This window comes from Bos indicus, chromosome 21 (assembly GCF_029378745.1).
Source record: "Bos indicus isolate NIAB-ARS_2022 breed Sahiwal x Tharparkar chromosome 21, NIAB-ARS_B.indTharparkar_mat_pri_1.0, whole genome shotgun sequence".
Taxonomy (NCBI): domain Eukaryota; kingdom Metazoa; phylum Chordata; class Mammalia; order Artiodactyla; family Bovidae; genus Bos; species Bos indicus.
Window position 1 is genome coordinate 17,741,609 of NC_091780.1, and position 23,999 is coordinate 17,765,607.

At 40.5% G+C, this 23,999-nt stretch overlaps 1 protein-coding gene across 2 annotated transcripts in view; it reads left to right on the forward strand.

Moving 5' to 3' along the window:
• Positions 1–23,999, forward strand: part of AGBL1 (AGBL carboxypeptidase 1) — a 932,974-nt gene that overhangs the window by 508,633 nt on the left and 400,342 nt on the right. For both annotated transcript variants that reach the window (XM_070775073.1, XM_070775072.1), the window contains exons 19-20: positions 1,673–1,802; positions 19,185–19,316. In XM_070775073.1, coding sequence (XP_070631174.1) covers positions 1,673–1,802; positions 19,185–19,316 — 262 coding nt within the window. The remainder of the gene's footprint in view (positions 1–1,672; positions 1,803–19,184; positions 19,317–23,999) is intronic.

Sequence of the window (23,999 nt, forward strand, 5' to 3'; positions counted from 1 at the left end):
TACCAACTCTGACACAGTTACTATATTTGGGTCTACATGGTAACAAAGAAACTGTTTCTGTCCCCAAGGAAGCTTACAGTTTAACAACAAAGGTGAAAGAAACAAAAGTAAATGGAATGAAAACCATTCAAAAAGATTCTATGAGAACTCTGAGGATGGTGTCGCAATGTATTTAGTACCAGGAGAACATAAGGGTCTGGGGATCAGGGAAAGTTTCCCTGAAAAACTGACCCCTGAATGTTGAAGAGGTAAGGGATGAAGATTTGGGGAGTCCTGGCAATGAGACCAGCAGGCACAATTTCTCAGGAAGAGTGGTGTGCAGTTTGATTAAGTTGAAGCACAGAAGGACAAGGGCAGGACATCACTGGTGGCTCAGTGGTAAAGAATCTGCCTGCCAATCCAGGGGACGTGGGTTCCATACTACTGAGCAGCTACGTCCACGCACCACAACTGCTGAGCCCACGTGCTGCAGCTACTGAAGCCGGGACACAGAGAGCCTGTTCTCTGCAGAGAAGCCACCAGGATGAGAAGCTCTCGCACAGCAATGAAGAATAGCACCCTCTCACTGCAACTAGAAAAAGCCTGAGCAAAGCAGCAGACTCAGGGCAGCCAAAAATAAATAATTTAATAAAATTATGTTTTAAAAAAGAGAAGGACAAGGGCAGCAGGGGGTGGTAGTAGGGATCCGGGTAGGGAGGTTGGGAGGACTAGATGATGGAGATGCTGCTCTGCTTCCTCTTAATCTCTGGTACCTTGATTGTCAGCCTATTGAATAAATAACATCTCAGCAGGACTTCTGGTCGCCTCCCTAGAGAAGGGGCGGCCATTGGTAATCACTGGTGGACCCGGGCTTTTAAGGTTCCCTTTACCCACCACCCAGCATCTCGGCTTCCTTCTCTCTGAATTGCAGTCACTGTTCTTGCTAACCAGCTGTGTTACCTTTGTAGAGAGACTTGATACTTTCAAATGGGAACATCCTCTTTTCCCAAATGAGGACAAGTATGATTTTTGAGCTCATTTCTAGAGCTAATAATCCATGATGATGTATCTGAAAATGACCCTCCAGCTCTCTGAGTAAATGTCAAGTTTTCTGTGGCATCTATATGGATAGGGTGGAGTTAACGTGTTAGGAGAAAGACCCTATGCTGTTTCTCGGAGGGAAACAGATGTGGATGGAAAGCCTAAGTCTGTTAGGTGGTTTGGGGGCATTTATTTAACCATTTCTAAGTGTCACTGTCTTCACTGGGGTGCAATAATATCCACTTGGCAGAATTACTGGGCCAGCTAGAAAGAGCATATGTAACATGCCCAGCATGATATATTGATCTCAACTTATTATTAATAATGATTATTTGTGGAACTGGAGAGTCTAGAGAAATTTATTGAACTTGTTCTCCTCAGAAGTAGGTAGCGGAGAACAATATTTCCCAAACTTCATCTTCAAACTCTGGTGACCCTGACTCAAGTTAAATATGGTTTCCAGTTCTCTGGGGAGCTGTGAATAATCACGACAATTGGGATCTGCATCTTTCTGGGCATCTTCAGTGGATGCCAATTGAGCAGAAGTCAGAAGGAAGTTGGATTCATTAGTTTAATTGTCTTGTCGAGCTTTATTTTCTCAAGTTATTTTCTTCTAAATGTGTATTTATTTGCTTGTTGTTGGTTCCCGCAGTCACAGATGCTCACTGAGAGGGGAGGACTTGAACAGACAGTGGCTGTCTCCCAGCGCTCATCTCCAGCCCACAATCTACCATGCCAAAGGACTCCTCCACTACCTGGGCAGCATTGGTCGGAGTCCCATGGTGAGTCACTTCCTTCTGCTTCCACACTCTTGGCTGGTTCCCCCCACCTTCTGGGTACAGAGTACTTTCTGTTCAGGCAGGAAAACCAGACACAAGCCTAAGACCTGTGTATGACAAGCTGTAATGGGGGCATATTCATTTCCTAAGGCTGACATAGCAGAATACCACAAACTGTATAGATTAAAAAAAAGACAAAACAGCAGCCTATCTTTCACACTTCTGGAGACTAGAAGTCTGGAAATTAAGATGTCAGCAGCCCCTAATGTCTCCAAAGACTCTGGGAAAGAAGCCTTCATTGCCTCGTCCTAGTTTCTGGTGATTGCCAGCAGTCCTTCGCATCCTTGGCTCATGGGAGCACAGCTCCAATCTCTGCCAAATTTCTCCTTTCTTAGCATAGCAGTCACTGGACTAATGTGTACATGCTCAGGCATGTCTGACTCTTTGTGACCCCATGGACTGTAGACCACCAGGTTCCTCTGTCCGTGGGATTTCCCAGGCAAGAATACTGGAGTGGGTTGCTCTTTCCTTCTCCAGGGGACCTTCCCAACCCAGGAATCAAATGTGCATCTCCTACATTGGCCGGCAGATTCTTTACCACTGAGCCACCTGGGAAGCCCACAGTGAACCAGGGCCCACCCTAATTCAGTATGGGCTCCTCTTAACTTGGTTACATCTGCAAAGAATCTTTTTCCAAATAAAGTCACATACATAGGTACTGGGAATTAGGGATTGAGAGTATCTTTTTGGGAAACCATTTAACTGGCAACAAGAGCAAACTAGGAGTTCAATATTCATTGCTGAAAACCGGGCAAAAAATTGCATTTCATCCCATTTCCTGGGTCTTTAGTTTTTTTTTCCAGTTATTCATCAAGAAGGAAAGTGTATATGTCTCATTAAATAGTAAAATTTTCTCTAGATGTTCAGATTCGTATTCAACTAGCACTTATTAAGTTCCACAGATGATTCTGTCACCATTCTAGGCACCTTCACATGTAGGCTTTTCTCTCGAGCTTATAGTAAATGTGCAATTGATGAAAAACAACATTCAGAGGCTTAGGCTCAAGATAAGATAGGAGGTAATACTAGCCACATAACTGTATGAAAGTAATCATTTATGGACTACAAACTATGAACATATCTATCTGCAAAAGTGCAGAGGGCATATGTACAGATTTAGAGTGCTTACCTCACTGAAGGAGCTTAAACTAATTTGCAGAAGCTCACACATGGACCAATTCAAACAATCATCTCCACCATTAACCACTTTTTGACCATATACTATATGATTAAAACAGTGGCACATTCAATGAGTATCCAGTGAAACAATGGATGAATATCTAATTTAGAAGCTGACTTGAACCTCAAAAACATTAAGAGGTCAGATGATGTCCTTGGGATCACCAGGAAGTAGAGTTGATCTGGCTTTCTACCCTGCAACCCCTTCTCTCTTCATCACTTATTCTTTGAGGGGATGTGTTAAGTCCAGGTGTCTGCTCCCAGGGCAGTTGTATGGACAATGCTTAATTCTCCATCTATGACGTGTGATCACAGGTAGAATGTTGTCAGACAAGGACGCTCCCCTGAGCCACCAGGGTTTTTAGTGAGGGTCGTTATATATTGGCTGCACTGTGTCTTTGTTGCTGCTACGAAGGCTTTCTCTAGTTTTGGCAAGTGAGGGCTACTCTCTAACTGCCACGTGCGGGCTTCTCATCGTGGTGGCCTCTCCTGTTGCAGAGCGTGGGCTCTGGGTGCACGTGCTTCAGTGGTTGTGGCGCGGGAGCCAAGTTACTCTGAGACATACTGGGATCTTCCCGGCAACGGATCAATCCCTTATCCCCCGCATTGGCAGGTGGATTCTCAACCACTGAGCCGCCAGGGAAGTCCTCAGGAGTCATTTTGTAGCCCTGGTGTCCATGCAGCTAATCTTAGTCTCCAGGCTCTTCAGAGGTCAAGCTTTGTGGCCCAAGAACCCCACCATATATCACATGGTATCAACCTTCTAACGTGGCCCAAGGTCCCAGGTAAAGAAAGACACTCTTATCTATCAGGATATTCCACAGATGTCAAGGTGAGCTCCCAGGAGCCAGTCCAGGGTCAGACCTTTCTTTGGAGAATATAGGGTTTACATGCTTCAGGCTTGTTGAGTCAGTGCTTTATTGCAAAATGACAAAGCACATGCTTTTCCCTTAAGAACACTTATTCTACATTGGTCAAAATGTGCCATGTTTTCATGCTACCTCACATTCTCCATCCAAGGAGACGCTGTAATCTGCTGTCTGCCCTCTAGAAGTAACTTCATGGCCTGCATATGTGTGCTCAGTCCTGTCCAACTCTTTGCCCCATGAGCTGTAGCCTGCCAGGCACCTCTGCCCATGGAATTTTCCAGGCAAGAATACTTCAGTGGGTTGACATTTTCTACTCCAGGGGATCATCTACCCAACCCAGGGATTGAACCTGTATCTCCTGCTTGGATTCTTTATCACTAGCACCACTTGGAAAGTCCCTACCCAGGGCCTCGTGCATAGCAGAGCCCCAATCTCAAAGTCAAGATCTTGAAAAGTGTCTCTCTAAGTAGGAAGCCTCAGCCTCTGGGTGGAGAGAGAGAGAGACTTACAGAAAAAGAGTTTCCACCCTGATACACATTTTAAGCATACACACATTCTATCCGTAACAAACAGGATTCCTCTCCACTCTGACAACCTCTAATTGAAGAGCAGAACATTTATTTTAAAGCATGGTAGGTGAAAGCCTTGTTTAAAAATATAAATAAACATTAATTAACTGTAAACATGACAGTCACAGATTCGTTTCCTGCTGGGACCATCTGAGAGGTGGGTGAGAAACAGCTGAGCGCTAGATGTTGTTCGTAGCATTACAAAGCTCTCCTTTAGGGCCAACATCAACTTTCAGTTACCTGTGTGGCTATATTTAAGCAGCCTTCTGCTGACAGCAGAAGCACTGCCACTCACTCAGTACTCAGGCCTGTCCTTTACCTGGAAGTCTTCCACTGAGTCAAGATTGTCTCTTGTGCTACATGGTTGTAAATTAACAGTAACTCCACACAAACACTGACTCTTATGGAAATATTTCTGAAAGCATTAGGAAGCCCATTTCTGGTGGTTAGGAGGTTCTACCTGCTCTAGATGGTACTGAGACATTTGCATATTGGCAGGTAGAATAATATAAACTCCTGGGACTAATGAGAATGCAGGAGATGGGGAGAAAGCAATGTCATGATACTTCTGGAGCTTGCAAAAGACCATACAGTTCATTCAGTTTATAAGCAATACAGCCCTTTTCATATATTGTTTCATCCATTCACTGATTCATCCATCTACCCTTCCATCCATTCATCCATCCATCTTTTCATCCATCCATTCATCCATCCATCCAGGCAGTCATCCATTTGTCTACTCATTTACATCATGTGTATAATAATTGTGCCAAGTGCCAGAAGGTACCTTTTCTTTAAGGAGTTGTATAATTTCTTTGGTAGAAAGTGGAGTCAAGTCTGTGAAGAAACCCATGTAGTAAAAAATGAAACAAAGTTTGTCAGTAAAAACTAAAACCAAGGTTCGTGTGAGTTGTAGGAACACAAATGAGGGCTTGAGTAACTTTCCCTTAAGGTTATGGAAATGCTAGAGACTGAAGATGCCGTTTGAGTTGTACTTGAATGATGAGTAAAGGTTTTTCTTGCACTCACAATAAACTAGTAGAGAAATATCCTTTCTTTAGATGTCTACAAGCCTGATTATGGACTCTTTTATCTTCTTCCTTGTGAAATTGAAGACTTGGTGGGATTTCTGTGTCTGAAGGTCACCAGACGGAGCAAAAGAAAGGAAGCTTTTATTAACTAATGGCATAGCTCTCACATCACGCTGATCTTATGTTCCCTTTCCTATCGTCCTGAACTTCCATTTTATGTCTCTCTTGCCTGTTAGAAGATCAGGAAATATGCTGCAGATGTTGGATCCAAAAGCCCAGAAACACACGCTATTGGCATATTTATACACCGGAATGCAATTCAACAATAAAAACTTAAAGACAGTAGCAATCAACTACAGATATACTCAAAAACACAGACCAATTTCAGGAACATGTTTAGTGAAATAAGTTAGACATTAAGAAGCACATATTCTATGCTTCTATTTATACAAAGTTTAAGATGAGTTAGACCAGAACAGTGGTTTCCTCTAGAAGGAGATTCAATAAAAGGGGCCAGGAAGGAACTTTCTAGATTAGTGGAAATTTTTCTATATTTTGAATGAAGAGTCAGTTACAACAAAACTCATTGACTCAAAACTCTTTCAAGTTCTGTACTTGTACATACTTCCATTTCCATTTATTTTAGAATTAACGAAATCAAAGCAAAGTCACAGAGCTTTGAAATGTAGCTAGGAGATAAAGGAGGATGTTCAAAGTAAAATTGACCAGCACAAAGGCGTGTGAGTCAATTTAGGGGAGATTATCTTTGCCAGAACAGAGTAGAGAGGCTGAGAAGATTTATCAGAAATCAGAAGGCTCCAGTCAGAGGAGAGGTATGTAAGTGGAGAAGCCCAGAAGAGCAGACAGCCTTAACAATCAACTAGTGGTAGGCACTGAAATGTTCATCTTCCAGGAGCTCCACACAGGGGTCAGGAGATATGCTGCACTGGGGCAGTAGGACACGGCTTTGGGGAGAGGAGGAAAGCTGAGGCTCCAGCAAGCTCCGAGGAGCCGAGACCAGCAGTGTCTTCTGAAGAGCTGTGCTGTAGCTGCTTGGTCTCTGTCCTGCTGCAGAGCATCTGGGCTTCAGAATTAGGAGAGGTATCAGTTTCCATCCCCCTGGCTCTTGCTGTGTGCGTGCGTGCATGCTCAGTCATGTCTGACTCTTTGCAATCCCATGGGCTGTAGCCCGCCATGCCCCTCTGTCCATGGGACTTCCCAGACAAGAATTTGAATACGTGTTGGTAAAGAGATTGCAGTGCTCCGTGAGCAGCTCATTGATTTCCATTTACCACTCACACAAAATAGGCTGCCTTCTTCCAGGGGACAGGGAGGGCGTATTTGGGGTTTATCCTTCTCTGGGGCCCAATGAAACAGAACTTTCAGCTACTAACATTATTTTACTGGTCTTATTCTGTCCCTCTGGCATATGTTTTTAGTTCATCAGCTTCTTTTTAAAAAAGGCACGGAAGTAGAGGACAAGAAGAAATGGCATGTCCCTTCCTAAATCCTTGTCTCCAAGGACCTAAGGATACGCTGTACACACAATTTATTTTATCTGCACTCTATTCTTCAGAAGTAGCAAAGGAACATGTGTTACAGTTACTTATTTTCTTTGACTCAGGCTAAGGTACTGAATCTAGAATTCTCCTGTTTTTGTATTTGAGGATAAAGTAGGGGAAAAAAACCCCCTTCCAAAAAGGAAACAAGCAACAGAAAACATGGAGGTCCTGGGTAAAAAAAAAAAAAAAAATTATAATAATAATTTGATCCCATATTTTTTTATTTAAAATTGTTCCCGTGATACCAGAATAAAGATTAAGTAATGAGTGGCTATGTGCTAGTCATTTAACCTCCTTTAACTTTAGCACAATGCTAAGTTGAACCTCATTTGTAAATTTGAATGAAAGCCTCCTTTCAGGAATTTTATACTGATTAAACATGTATGTCATGAACCTTAACAGTATGACTGGCCCATATCAAACATTTAAGTAAACCGCAGAGATTAAAATCATTATTAGTTCCCAGAACGGTGCTACATCCAAAACAAAGCCACACTTTAGAGTGCATGATGTTGCATTAATGTACATGGGCTTTGTCAACATAATTGAGCTATTTGAGAAAGAAGGACATTATAATACCTAACTCCGGAATGGCGGAAAACTTCCAGCAGCATTTTATAATATTTAATAAAGGGTCCCACTGTGAGAAATCTCATAACCCATTAGTTACTGATGCCTTCTGCTGAGTTAAATGGGAAAATTTTCACCCCAAATTAGCCACTGGAGGTAGACAAAGCTGATGTGTAAGTAAGGCTGCTTTTCTAAGACCGTGTTGGAACTTTGACCCATAATGGCCCAATTTAAGTGAGAATCTCTCACTCTAGGAAAGAGAAAAGAACATCAGATCCTCTTTCAGTTGTGTTTGTGTATTTGCTCAGTCCTATCCAACACTTTGTGACCTCGTGGACTGTAGCCCACTAGGCTTCTTTCTCTGTCCCTGGAGTTCTCTAGACAAGAATACTGGAGTGGGCTGCCATTTCCTCTTCCAAGGGATCTTTCTGACCCAGAGATCAACCCTGCCTCTCTTGCATCTCTTGCATCTCCATCATTGGCAGGCAGGTTCATTACCAGCTGAGTCACTGGGGAAGCCAACCCTCACCCTCACCTTGCCTCTTTTAGGTATTGATAGGAATAAATTCTGCACGTGCCCCCTGTGGTTAGCCTCAGACATGAATGGTGTTGCTGACAACTCAGATGAATCTCTTGCTAAGAAGAGATCACACCTGTCAGTAAAAGGACTGGGAAATCTGGTCTTGCAAACAGGGTTCTTGGATAACTAAGCACTCCACTAATAGCATTTCTCTCCTAGAGAGGTTTACTCTGCTCAAGAACTTGGGCTGAATGTTGTCTGCAAAATATTGTACTCAGGCTGGAATCTCCAGGGCTATAGTGAGACTTGTTTGGTTTAATTGGAAGCATCGTGGTTTTGGATTTCCATCACATTCCCCAGCATTAGCCTCCTTCGAGCTTCAGCCTTGCCTTCATTTTCTTGTGGCAAGGGTATAAATTATGTGGAGGTCTTGCTGCCAGGAAGCAGGAACAAGACCCAGATGTCAGGAATGGAAAACACAGCAGCTTAAAGCTGGCAGAAAGAGCAGTAAACAATCAGGAACAGCGGAGCCATGGGAGTAGGGGAATGGCTAGGAGAGATGGGCTTGAGATGAGGGGGGAGTAACCTCTGGAACAAGGTTCCCAATTAGCTTATAGAGGACCCAGGGTGGGACCAAGGAATGGAGGGAAAGATGGTGAAGGTGTGTGAGCAGCATAGTAATGGGGCCCTCAACAGCCTCTTTGCTGAGCAAGAAATGATGGAACACACATTTGCATGAATTAAATTAACCTTGCAATTTAGTTCAGATAGGAATTCACGGGAAAAGGTACTAGGGAGACGCATGGGAGTCTGATTTCAAAATCGTAATCCAATCCACAGTATACACTTGGCTGATGAAGAAAGTGAGGCACAAGGGACTCAGTTTAGCTCAGGGTGAACAAGTGTAAGACTAACCACTCTGGCTCAAAGAAAACAAAACTTAACTAAACGAGAGCTTCAGATCTATGTCTCTCCCAAGTCCCTTGCCTTGGGGAAAAGCACATCATATTGCCTATTTACGTAATCAGAATTTAGGTATCATTCTTAACCTCTTCCTCACTAAGCCTGTGAATCCATTTAGTCTCTAATTCCTATAGATTTTACTTTCTTACTCTCTCGCCAAACATCCTTTGTATCCATACTTACCTTTTCTCCCTTAAAGTAAGCGTTTGCCCTCTCTTGTGCCTGGTCTCAGGCCCTGCAATTCATTCTTTGTTGTTTTTTTGTTTGTTGTTTTGAAGTGGATGATTTATAAAGTCTGTATTGAATTTGTTACAGTAGTGCTTCTTTTTTTTTTTCTTTTTTCATTTTTTAAAAATGTTTTGGTTTCCTGGCCCTCAGGCATGTGGGATCCTAGCTCCCCAACCAGGGATCGAACTCATACACCCTGCATCAGAAGGTGAAATCTTAACTACCGGGCCACCAGGGAAGGTCGCTTTGCTCAGTCGCATCCAATTCTTTGTGACCCCATGAAACTGTAACCCGCCAGACTCCTCTGTCCATGGAATTCTCCAGGCAAGAGTACTGGAGTGAGTAGCCATTCCCTTCTCCAGGGAATCTTCCTGGATTAGGGATTGAACCTGGGTCTTCTGCATTGCAGGTAGGTTCTTTACCATCTGAGCTAACAGGGATGCCCCCTGCCAGGGAAGTCCTCCTGCAATTCCTTCTTACTCCAGTTCTGGTGACCTGAGTGCATGACTCCTCTTTACCACAATACTGATGGCTCCTTCCCCACTGTTGGGAAAATGTCCAAACATCCTGCAATGATAAGCATGCACATCAGGGATCTGATCACTGCCCACCTCTGCCTGTCCCCAGGATCCACTCTCTTTCAGTCTATAGTCTTATTCTGAGTGATTGCAGTTCTTCATGTGCATAGTCATTTCTCATTTTTCCATTTGCTTGGACAGCTCTCCTTCAGTGGAGCTCATCTTAGGTATCACCCCCTAAAGAATCCCAGGACCACCACATCATACACTTCAGGGGTGCCGTTCCTTAGAGTGCATGGTGGAAGACACCCCAGGAGTTGTGCAGCTTGTCTTTATTTGGGTTTCCAGAGGAACTGTGCGTCTTTCTCCTCTGACAGTAGTATGTTCACCTATTGTGGTGCTGGAGAAGACTCTTGTGAGTCCCTTGGACTACAAGGAGATCAAATCAGTAAATTCTACAGAAACCAACCCTGAATGTTCACTGGAAGGACTGATGCTAAAGCTGAAGCTCCAGTACTTTGGACACCTCATGCGAAGAGCCAACTCATTGGAAAATACCCTGATGCTGGAAAAGATTGAGGGCAGGAGGAGAAGGGGGCGACAGATGGTTGGATGGTATAATCGACTCAATGGACATGAATTTAAGCAAACTCCAGGAGATAGTGAAGGAGAGAGGAGCCTGGCGTGCTGCAGTCCGTGGGGTCGCAAAGAGTAGAATATGACTTAGCAATTAACAGCAACATTCACTTGTGGGATCATCCCAGTAAAACTGCTCCTGGAAAAGGCAATATCGACCTAAAAAGTGTTTTAAAACATGAAGTCTGGATGAGAGCGAACGCGGGTTCAATTACTTGTTCACATACTTAATAGTGGTGCGAGCTTGAGCAAGCCTAGGCAAGTTACTTTTTTTTTTTTTTCCTGCAATTAAGTTTTCAGCTGCAAAATAGGAGATAATTATAGCACCTACTTCATCATGAGATAATCTATATTAAATGTTTAGCACAGTATCTGAATCATTGTAAGTCTCCAATAAATTAACTACTGTTGTTCTTGTCATTGTTATTGAGGGCAGTATTGCCTTATATTAAAATTTTAATTTCTTCTGCCACAGTGCAGGCACCCAGCAAATATTTGTTGAATCAATTGATGAATAAGCAAGATAGGGCCATTTATTAATGCATGGATATTAGAGTGTCATGACTGGGCACATTTCCCACTTACCTATTACAGATTTTTACTGAAAGGAAGTAGACGAGTATTAAGTCATCCAATCAGAAAGAAAAAAGCTTCTTTAACTGAAATAACTTGATAATTGTCTTGTAATTGCCCCCTGCAATGTAGAGTAACACATGTTTCCTATAACTAACGTGCCTTTATTTTTAGGGATGTCATTTGAGCAATAAGTAGATCAATGTCTCCATCTCCTTTATTTTCAATCTTGAGGGGCCACTAGAACTCCTAGGGCAGAGTGGAGCTCATTCCAACAGGTGCAGAGGTCTATAATTTATCATTTATGTCAGCTTTCAGAATCTGAAGGATCAGAAAAAAATAAAATTCTTTTTTTCCAGTTGAGTTCGGCAGCTAAGGAGCACCTGTCACCACAGAGGCATAGCTTCTGGTTCAGCTGAGAAATCTGTTGCTAAGACACAGCCCTAATTTGTTTGCACACTTTTCATGAGAATGGTGGGTGTTTATTCCCAGGGAGAAACTGAGGCGTGAGAGAGAAAACTTGGCGGGAAATTCATGATGGCAGAAGATCACACCTTGAACAGTTATTTGATCGGTTCCTTTAGAGGCTTTCAAAGCATAGCCCCATGTCCGGCGGCATGAGTATCCCCTGGGGTTGTTAGATATGCACGTTCCTGGGCCTCACCCAGACTTGCTTCAGTAGCCACATTGCTGGGGAGTGGGCCACGGTCTATGATGCAACCAGTCCTCCAGGTTATTCTGTTGCTTCATGGCGTGTCAGACCCTCCGCTCTAGACTCGAGACGCATGCAGTGGATCTAAACCCTGGCTACACGTTTAGAAAAACCTGGAAAACTTTTAACAATCCCATCACCCTGGTGTCACTGCAGACCAATTAAATCAACATCTTTTGAGGTGCGCTCCAGGCATTGATATTTTTACAATCTCCTTAGGAGATTCCAGTGCACAGACAGGATGGAGAAGCACTGGCCTGGGGGATTTTTATTTTTATTTTTTTTGCAAACAACGGAAACCTGCTTAAGTAAACCAAGGTGGCAATTTTGAACAAGTCGAATAATGTCTAACCAGAGCTGGAAAACACCCAAACCCTAGACACATCTTCTGTCAATCTCTCATTTTCTCCTTCTGTGGGCACATTTTCTGGTTTCTGCTTTTCTCTGCACATTTGCCTAATTATCTCAGCCTTTACAACCCAACTTATTCTGCTCATTCACTGTTTCTCCGCTGCTTTTTCATTATTTTTGTCTTGTCATTGGACTGACTCCCTCCTCGCAACTCTGTATGGAACACCCACAGCTCAATGATATCTAGAAGCTGGAGAGATTTTATTTTCTCCTAAGATTTTAACTTGAAACTATCAGTTAAGGATTCCTCCCTCCCCCAATAATAAAATTCCTTTTTTATTTTTAAGAGAAAAAAATACCTAAAATACTTCTCTGCTAACAGGAAATTCACAATGCAATTAAAAAATTTCCCCCAATAAAATAGTAGCTTTTTGAAGAAAAAGTAAAAGTTAATGTGCTAGTCTCGCAGTTGATCCCAACTCTTTTCGACTTCATGGATTGTAGCCTACCAAGCTCCTCTGTCCATGCAAAGAATACTGGGCTGAGTAGCCGTTCCCTCCTCCAGGGGAATCTTCCCCACCCAGGGATCAAATCCAGATCTCCCGCACTGCAGGCAGATTCTTCACCATCTGAGCTACCAGGGAAGCCCAGTAGCTTCCTCTTATTTAAAATTAAGAGAGAGAGGGAGAAGAGAAAGAAGGTAAATTTATCGAGAATATCTTCAAGTCCTTTAGTTCTTAAAACTCTCACCTCATAGATGACTCCAACCACCTTGACTCCAGATATCGGTCCTGACATCTCTGAATTCTTCCCTGCTTACATAGCCCATCAACTACCACACCTTATCAGTTCTGATCTACTCTTCAAGAATTAGTTTTCATCTTCTCCCATTATGACTGAGCAGACCATCTACCTATTTGCCTTTTTTAATCTTTCTTATATATGCGTGTTTATTTATGGCTCCATGCATGCACCCTGCATGTTCTGGGTCATTCCTGGTGTCAACAGCTTCTTATTCAATCAGTAAACAAAAGGACTTGATCAGATACCAGAAAACAGGCTCATCTCATCTAATTTCTCAACCAACAACATTGTTGATAGCAATTTATCTGGCCTTAGCTAAACTATTTCCAGAGAACAGAAGTTTTTAAAAGTGTGACACTGCATTGCAGGACATCTCTAACCATTGAAAGTTATTTCTTGCAGATAATAAATATTCAACAACTGAAATCTACTTCCATGGTACATATTCTCCTTCCTTTTGCCTTCCTCTGTCATTTGAAATGATAGCAAGTATATTTATTCATTCTTCAAATGGGAGAATTTATAAATTTGGAGGGCTTCTCAAGACCCTACTGAGCTTTTTTCCCGCCTAGGGTAAGCATCTCCAGTATAGTTAGTTGATCTGTGTTTCTGTGTGCATGAATGCTAAGTCCCTTCAGTCGTAGCCCACCAGCCTCCTCTGTCCATGGGGTTGTCCAGGCAAGAATACTGGAGTGGGTTGCCATGCCCTCCTCCAGGGCATCTTCCTGACCCAGGAACTGAAACCCAAGTCTCTTATGTCTCATGGACTGGCAGGTGGGTTCTTTACCGCTAGTACCGCTTGGGAAGCCTGATCTGTGTTTATAAACATTCCCATTTCCCTGACTTTCTGATTTCAATTTACTGAGGCATCCTGGCTTGTTTTTAAATGCCACACTCAGAAGTGAAAAGCACTGTATTAGATATAAATTGACCAGTGTGAGGTATATCAGACTGATTGCTCTCCTAAGGCATGACCACTTTAACTTCTCCAGAAGCAATTTATGATTAATTTTGACATCCATGGCTACTGATTCATTTTGAGCAAACTGTCATTTAAAACCTCCAAATCTCTCATTCAAAACCTACTGCTACGCTGAATGTCTCTTTCCTTTTGCCACTGTTTGCGTCTAATTGTAGGAGCTGCATTTATTCTACTTTAAGTGTTTCAGTTTCCACGAATTCAGCTCCTTTTGCCACTTATCATTTCCGCTCTTACTGTGCTTTCACTCATTCAAGGTCATTATTACCCTCTTGTGCATATGTATGTAGTAGCTTCAGTTGTGTCCAACTTCTTGCGACCCCATGGACTGTAGCCCACCAGGCTCCTCTGTCCATGGGATTCTCCAGGCAAGAATACTGGAATGGGGAACACATGTATACCTGTGGCGGATTCATTTCGATATTTGGCAAAACTAATACAATTTTGTAAAGTTTAAAAATTAAAAAAAAAAAAAGAAAATATATTGCTGATTATTTTCTGTATTAAATGAGTCAGACTATTTCTGTTTTCAAAGAAAAAATTCCCCTTGTGCAGGTATGTGTTTAATCCCTTAAGCGAGTTAATGAGATCTTTATAATTCAATTTTTCCTGTTTTCTAATATACTCTGAATTTTACCTAATTGTATATTAATATTTAAATGACATAAAACTTATGAAAAAATTTAGAAACAGGCTTTTAATATGTTAAATCTTTTGAAACTGATGGAATATGTTAAACTGTACTAAATATTGTGGATTCATGTCATTTCTCTTTAGTTATAGACATGATAATGAACAATAAACTTTGGTAGGAAAAAAAAAAAAGAATACTGGAGTAGATTACCATGCTCTCCTCCAGGAGATCTTCCTGACCCAGGGATGGAACCCATGTCTCTTATGTCTCCTTCATTTGCAGGCAGGTTCTTTACCACTAGCCCAGCTAAGAAGCCCATTCTTCCCTTAGTTATCCTCAATTCTGTATCATTAGCAAATTTGACAAGCACCTTCAGCTACCTACGCTGTGTACTTAACTTATTACATAAAGACTACATTTCTAGAAACTAAGGAACAAATGTGAGGAAATACCTCAACGAAATTCTGGGACTTCTGTCTCTTTGAAACACAGACGTGTGTATGCATCCTATTTTAGTGTTAAGTACACAGATTACACCTCTACAGCTTGGTAAATTCTCACAAAATGAACATACCATGTAACTGTCAAGCAAACCAAGAGACAGAACACCACACACAACCCAGACACCAGGCCATAATGTAATGTCCTCCTACCCTCAAGCATAGACATTATTCTAACGTCTTTCAGTGTAATAGTTTTGCCTGTTTTTGAATGTCATATAAGGAAATCATACGGCTGTGCTCTTTCACATCTAGCTTGTTCTTGCATTCTCAATCCTGGATGGTATTTTGTTGAATGATTATAGCACAATTTATTAATCAATTCTACTGCTTACAGATTTAGGCTAAGAAAAATAATGCTGCTGTGTACGGGTTGGCCAAAATTTTTGTTTAGGTTTTTTCCTTAAGATGGTACAGAAAAACCCGAACGAACTTTTTGTTCAACCCAATATATTCTTGCTATCTTCTCGTGCCCAATGTATGCATTTCTGTTGGGCAGGTTCTAGAATTCGTGTATATTCAGCTTTAGAAGACATTCCCAAATTGTTTTCTATAGTAGCAGTATGGTGACATAGTCCCACAAGCTGGGTTTGAGAGTTCCACTTCTGCTGTTTTCTTTTCATGATGTTAGGAGTCCTAATAACACATTAGATGCAGTCGTGTCTCACTGTGGTTTTATATTTCCTTGATATCGATTGAGGTTGAGTACATTTTCATTTGCTCAACAGCCATTTGGAACTTCTTTTTTTGTCCATTAATTGTTGTTTTCTTATTGATACATGTATACATTCTCGATGAATCACTTGTTGGATATCTATCTGCAGGTATATTATTTCACTCTTTGGTTTGCCTTTTCACATTTCTCCTGGTGTTTTTGCTTCAAAAAAAATTCTCAATGAAATGTATCTAGTTTTTTAATGTTTTTATTTATTTTTAGTTCTTATTTTCGTCCTCGTTAAGAACTCTTTCCCAGCTCCAAGGTCAAACATAGTAACCTATGTTACCCTCAAGTGACTTTATTATTTTATCTTCCATGTTAGGATCTATAATTTATATGGATACTTTTTAACATATTATGAGGATAAATATTTACTTCTATTTTTCTATATATTTTACCTGGGGATTCAAGCCTCCTAAAACCATCCTTTCCCACTGCACCAGTGTGTGAACTCTGTCATGAATCAAGTGACTGTGAGACTCTCCTTGGAATATCTACTTTTCTCTATTGATCAATTTATGTATTATTTTACCAATAATAATGTCTGTTATTCTTATGAGTTTCATGCTTTTATGCTATTTTAAATACTGTTTTCCAAGGTTTTTTGTGATCCACACAGTCAAAGGTTTTAGTGTAGTCAATGAAATAGAAGTTAAGTGATTTTCTGGAATTCCCTTGCTTTTTTTATGATCCAGCAAAAGTTGACAATTTGGTCATTTCATATTTCATGGCATATAAAATACTGTTTTAAACTTTAGGCTTTTTGGGTACATTTATAGTATTTATAAATGCACTTGATTTTTATATATTGACATTCTTACCTGCAATTTTGCAATAATTTGTATGTATAGATTTTTTATATTCTGCATTTAGCAATCTTTATATAGGGAGATAAAAGACAATTTTATTTATTCTTTTAAAATCTTATACTGTTTTTTTTCTCTTACGTTTATTTTTCTTTTCCTTCAATTATACCATCAATTACAATTGAATCTTAGTGCCAGGTCTTTTCCTGAGTTCAGGGACTAAGCATAATATTTCATCAAAAATTATACTATTAACTGTTTTTTAGGTAATGGTTCTTAGGTTAAGGAAATTCTGTCTGTAAATGTATATGTTTTTACATTTTTTATTTTTATGCAATTTTATAGATTACTTTCCACATACTGTTATTACAAAATATTGGCTATTTAACTGTGTTGTGCAATATATCCTTGAGCCTGTCTTATAAGATTGTTTGTTACTTTTTGATCCTGTATGGGTATTGAATTTTATCAAACATTTTCATGCATCTATTATGATTATCATATTAGTTCTTTCTTTAGTCTATAAATGTAGTGAATCACATTGAATAATTTTTGATGTTGAAACAACCTAACTTTGCATTCTAGATTTTAACTAAATATTATACTGTATAATTTTTTCATTTTTGTTTTGAAATAATTTTAGGAAAGTTCCCCAAATAGACAATACCCATATATACTTCCCTTGTGGATCAGATGGTAAAGAATCTGCCTGCAATGTGGGAGACCTGGGTTCGATCACTGGGTGCGGAAGATCCCCTGGAGGAGGGAAAGGCTACCCACTCCAGTATTCTGGCCTGGAGAATCCCGTGGACAGAGGAGCCTGGCAGGTTGCAGTTCGTGGGGTTGCAAAGAGTCTGACACAACTGAGCGACTAAGCACACGCATACATACTTCATCCACTTTCCCCTAATGCTAATGCTTTGCACAATTATGGTACAATTATCAAAACTGAAGGTTAATATTGGAACACTGCTATAAATGAAATGACAGAGTTCATATGGGTTTCACAAGCTTTGCAGACCAATTTTTTTGTTTGTTTCAAGATTAATTCACAATCCTCATCATACTTAGATTTCATATTTCCTTAGTTTCTCCTCTGCAAAAATCCCTTACACATTCTTTGTCTTTCATGACCTCAATGATTTTAAAGAGTGCTAGTCATTTTTAAACTTTTCTTCAATATGAATTTTGTCACCGCGTCTGTTATTGGTGATGTTTACCTTGGTTACTTGGTTAAGGTAATGTCGGCCAGATTTCTCCATGGTAAAGTTATTGTTTTTCCTTCTGTAGTTAACATCTTGGAGAAGAGATTTTTGACACTATGCAAATAACCCTTTTGCTCCACAAATCTTTCTCATTAATTTTGGCATCCATCTTGCCAGCAATTATTAAACGGTGTTCTAATGGTGATTTTCTATTTACTTCATTTCTTCTATATTTATTAATTGGAGTTTGTATGGAAAAACTGTTAAAGGTGATTTCTTTTTCTTTTTTTTTTTTTTTTGAGATACAGTTGCTTTACAATGTTGTGTTAGTTTCTGCTGTACAGCAAAGTGAATCAGCTGTATGTGTACATATGTCCCCTCCCTCTTGAGACTCCCTCCAAGCCTCCCCCCATCCATCTAGGTCATCACAGAGCACCGAGCTGAGCTCCATGTGCTATACAGCAGGTTCCCACTGACTCTGTTTTACACATGGCAGTGTATATATGTTAAACTCAACCTCCCAGTTCGTTCCACCCCCTCAATTTCCCTGTGTCCACCCATCCATTCCTTACCTCTGAATTTCTATACCTGCCCTGCAGATAGGTTCATCTGTACATTTTCCTAGATTCCACAAATAAGTGTTAATATATGGTATTTGTTTTTCTCTTTCTGATTTTCATTCTACATAATAGATTCTTGGTCCTGCTACATATAAAAGTTCTAATTTAAAACACTCCCTAACACCATACACAAAAATAAACTCAAAATAGATTAAATATAAAACCTGACACTGTAAAACTCTTAGAGGAAAACAGACAGTACACCCTTGGACATAAATCACAGCAAGATCTTTTCTGACCCACCTCCTAGAGTAACAAAAATAGAAAGAAAAATAAGCAAATGGGACCTAATTAAACTTAAAATCTTTTGCACAGCAAAGAAAACCATAAATGATATGAAAAGACAACCTTCAGAATGGGAGAAAGTATTTGCAAACAAAGCAACTGACAAAGGATTTATTTCCAAACTATATGAACTGCTTATGAAGCTCAATATAAAAAAAATCAATCTAAAACTGAGTGGAAGATATAAATAGCTATTTCTTAAAGGTTATTTCTTATTTCCTCTTCTGGTTTGGACTCTGTCTCCTCCCTCATCATAAGAAAACTTCTCAGAAGAGCTTTACATGAATTATATTTCTTTACATCCTGTTTGACCCTGAGGTCCTTCCAACCTAACTTCATCCTTGATAACTCTACCTACAGAACTCTTGCTGAAGTCGACAGTGGTCCCCATGTGTCTGGTTCTGCTAAGTAAACAGTATTTACCTAAGAAAGTTGACATTTTAAGCATGTAAGAAACTAGCAGATTTAGCTTCTCTTTCTTTGGTCATTGCAGGTCTTCTGTGATTTCCATGGCCACTCCCAAAAGAAGAATGTATTCCTTTATGGCTGCAGCATCAAAGAGACCTTGTGGCAAGCAGAGGCTACTGTAGGTACATCGAATCTCTCGGAAGATGTCAGCTACCGGGTAAGTCATTAGGGGGAATGACATAAAAATATTTGTGTCCAGATTCTTGCCTTTGAGACTTGCCTCAACCATTATTTTCCTGAATAAGCATTTTGATTATTTTAACTATAGGATTATAGCACATGCAGGTTGAAGGCATGTGTATCTTTTCCTCACTTTTGATGAATAATGTCTTTCTACCTGGTTACTTTCAATTTTTCTTTTTCCTGTATGATGTGATATAGTGATAGGAAACCTCATTTTAATTCCTGACTTTGTAACTATTAACTGTGTGACTATGATCCATTAACATCACCTCTCTGAACCACCATTCTGTCACCTGTGAAACAAGGATAATGAAAACACTGCCCCTGTTATGTATTTACAGAAGGACTAAAATGATACTGAATTGGAAAGGATCTTAAATAAATATGAAGGGATGAAAAATATTAAGGCATTTCACCATCCACATTCCTCTGTGTGCGCATACTATAAAAAGTAGACAGTGATCCACTGAACCTAATTCTCTTTTTTTCTGGGTTCCAGTAGCTAGAGATCAGCTATCCCCACACTGAACCCAGAGGGGTCAAGGAGGGAAAAGGAAAGAAGGACTTCTTCCTGTTGGGATAAAGTAGACAAGCTTGCTGCTTACCGGGTATTAGGAAGACGTCGAAGAGGTCAAGTTATCCCCCACCAAAAAATAAATAAATAAATAAAAATTGGCCTTTCTTTAAAATTTATACAGGAAAAGGAAAAAAATGACTTGTTGGAAAAACCTGGTTCTCCTCCTCTGTCTTTCTCCTTTCCTTTTACACAGAACGCTTCATTTCTCACACTGTTGCTTAGTTGCTAAGTCATGTCTAACTCTTTGTGACCCCATGGACTGTAGTCTGCCAGGCTCCTCTGTCCATGGGATTTCCCAGGCAAGAATACTCTAGTGGGTTGCCATTTCCTTCTCCATGGAATCTTCCTGACCCAGGGATAGAACCCGTGTCTCCTGCATCTCCTGCATTGGCAGGCAGATTCTTTACCACTGCACCACCTGGGAAGGCCATTTCTGACACTGCTGAGGATCAGGTATTTGCATTTTCCCTCCACCAGGCAATTCTGTGACAACACCTGAGTGTCTTACAATTTAACTGAATTCTAACACTGTCTACCTGGAGATAACATCAGATTTCTCAGGTTAAGGGCTCAGTCCCAGGAGACATCCCCCCCACTTCAGATACCAGTTGCAAGTAGTAAGTCCCCAGGTTACCCACAACTCCTGTCTGACTCAGCTACAAATCAAGGGTTTCCATGATCTCCTTCCCTTTGGGTCTGGTTATTTCCTAGAATAGTTCATAGTATTCAAAGGAACACTTATTTACATTTCCCAGTTTAGTTAAGGATATGCTAAAGGATACAGGTTTTTGACTTAAAACATTGCACAAAGTGAGAGTTTCCAGTTAAGTTTCATTGAGGACAAAATGAGGACTATAGCTCGGGAGATAGGACCCCAGATAATTCTGCAAAACTGCTCCAGAGAGGCAGGAGGGAAGGTCAGTATATATGTGATTTTAGTGAAGGGGTAATACATGCAATCAAACATCTTTTTTTTTTTTTTTGCAGAAGTTTTCTGCTAGTCACGAGGAGAATCGTCACCATGAAGAATTTTATAGTGCTTTTCTAGATATGAAGAGATACAAAAATTAAGTCCATAAAATTGCAGTAGCTCATGATTTAACCCTTGTAGAATTGGATGGCAAGTGGCAAACTGTCACTGACAAGATAAACAGCCATTTGAAAAGATATATAGATACGGGAGGGTCCCAAGTTTCTGTAAGTGTGGAGTCGCAGTGGGGGTACATTACTTTCCAGTGTATGGAAGGCTTCACCAACCTGGAAGCTCCCCCCACTTGCATTCTATTTGGATTTTATGGAAACTTCTTCACATGGGCTTGATCATTTATTAACTCCATCTCTAATCTTTCACAGAGAAGTAGTGATCAGCCCTGATCCAGGAGTGATTCAGGAGCCCACCCAGAGTCCCCTTATTAGAAGAAAATATGCTCCTGTTATTCTTATCACATAGGAATTTACAAGTGTTTTAGGAATCTCATATCAAAACTGGGAATGAAAAGCCAATATATATAGTTCTTACTGCAATGACAGTATCACAATTATGATGGTACCAACCTCTTCTTAGGGGCTTCCCTTGTGGCTTAGATGGTAAAGAATCTGCTGTAATGCAGGAGACCCAGGTTCAAGCCCCACTCCAGTGTTCTTGCCTGGAGAATTCCATTGACAGAGGAGCCTGGCGGGCTACAGCCCATGGTGCCACAAACTGTCTCTTGCAACTGAGAGACTACACTTTCACTTTCAACCACTTATCATTCTGGATATATGAATTTACTGAATATGAAATACCTTCAGGGTTAGTGAGTATGAAAAGGGGGAAAAAACCCACCAAACTTCTATCTCACCTGAAAATACTTCCCGTGTCCTGAATTGCTCCCCCCTCTTCACTCGTGCCTATTAGAAGCATAACTGCTATTGATCACTAGAATTCCCCCAAGGCTATTAATGCAGAAACAGCAGCTTATCTTCCATGTCCTATTTACTCTAAGGCTCAACCAGAGTACTGGTGATAAACCTCAAGAAGCTTAACTGCATAATCTTAATTAGAAAACTAGCTTGGATTAAAACATTTCATCTTACCAGATCATGCTGACCTATATAAAATTATCTCTTATGAGCAGTACATCTTGAGTTAAAGAATCTATACTATCCAGCCTTAAATATAGAGTCACCACGAATTTTTGCTCTCTTTTTCCAAAAAAAAGTTAACAATACTCATAGATAATGAGAAAACTTGCATCTTTTCCCAGGTGGCACAGTGGTAAAGTATCCATCTGCCAATGCAGGAGACACAAGAGATGCAAGTTCTGTCCCTGTGCCAGAAAGATGCCCTAGAGGAGGAAATGGCAAACCACTTCAGTATTCTTGCCTGGAAAATTCCATGGACAGAGGATTCTGGTGGGCTACAGGCCATGGGTCGAAGAGTCAGACATGACTGAGCACACACACACAATAAAACTTACCCCAAAGACTTGTGATGATTAAATGAATTAATGAATGCAAAATGCATAGTAAGCATTCAGTGAAAAGCTATCTAGGAGAAGGCAATGGCAACCTACTCCAGTACTCTTGCCTGGAAAATCCCATGGATGGAGGAGCCTGGTAGGCTGCAGTCCATGGGGTCGCCAAGAGTCGGACAGGACTGGGCGACTTCACTTTCACTTTTCACTTTCATGCATTGGAGGAGGAAATGGCAACCCACTCCAGTATTCTTGCCTGGAGAATCCCAGGGACGTTGGGGCCTGGTGGGCTGCCATCTATGGGGTCGCAGAGAGTCGGACACGACTGAAGCGACTTAGCAGCAGCAACAACAACAACAACAACAATATCAATGTTTGGGAAACTGAAATTAGGTTTAAGACACAGAGAAAGTGTCTGGGGAAGAGTTGAATGTCCCAAGCCTTCTTTCCCCACTCAAGCTGGGGGATCCTAGGAATCATTGCAGTAAGTCTCCAGTGGATCAATTCATGTGTAGAGTTCATCAATTTCCTAATCATTTAAAAACAAAACATATCAAACCACCTCCAGTTATCCTAGCTATCATCATCTTCATTGCTCACACTGACCTAGATCCATCTATGTAAAATCAAAAAGGAAATAGAAAGACTTTACTGTAAATGAGATGGTGTGGCACCCAGTATTTAATGAATGGATAAATTGCCACTGTAGAGGTGTAAAAGGATGTTCCCATTGCACTTTGTAAATTTCACATCCTCCAGGCTCCAAGGCTCCAGTAAAGGGATCATAGATTATGGAGTTTTCCAAATTCACGCCATTAATAGAGTCTGTGATTTTTTGGAGAGAGATTATACTAGCTAAGAAAAGAAGATTCACTTAATTTAAGAAAGGAGAGATCATTTAAATGATGTCAGATTAAACTTTTTGCAACAAGGCAAAGCATTGATAAATTGAAATTATATTCAAGTATTCTCAATCACTTTAGTTGATAAAATAAACCTACCTAAGGAGGCAAAAAAGCTGTACGCAGGAAACTAAAAGACACTGATAAAAGAAATCAATGATGACACAAAAAAATGGGGAGATATACCATGTTCTAGAATTGAAAGAATCAATATTGTGAAAATGACTGTACTACTCAAAGCAATCTACACATTCAGTGCAATCCCTATCAAATTACCAATGGCTTTTTTCACAGAACTAGGACAAAACATTTTACAATTTGTATGGAAACAGTGGCTGACTTTATTTTTTGGGCTCCAAAATCACTGCAGATGGTGACTGCAGCCATGAAATTAAAAGACGCTTACTCCTTGGAAGGAAAGTTATGACCAACCTAGATAGCATATTAAAAAGCAGAGACATTACTTTGTCAACAAAGGTCCATCTAGTCAAGGCTATGGTTTTTCCAGTGGTCATGTATGGATGTGAGAGTTGGACTATAAAGAAAGCTGAGCACTGAAGAATTGATGCTGTTGAACTGTGGTGTTGGAGAAGACTCTTCAGTGCCCCTTGGACTGCAAGGAGATCCAACCAGTCCATCCTAAAGGAGATCAGTTTTGGATGTTCATTGGAAGGACTGATGTTAAAGCTGAAATGCCAATACTTTGGCCACCTGATGTGAAG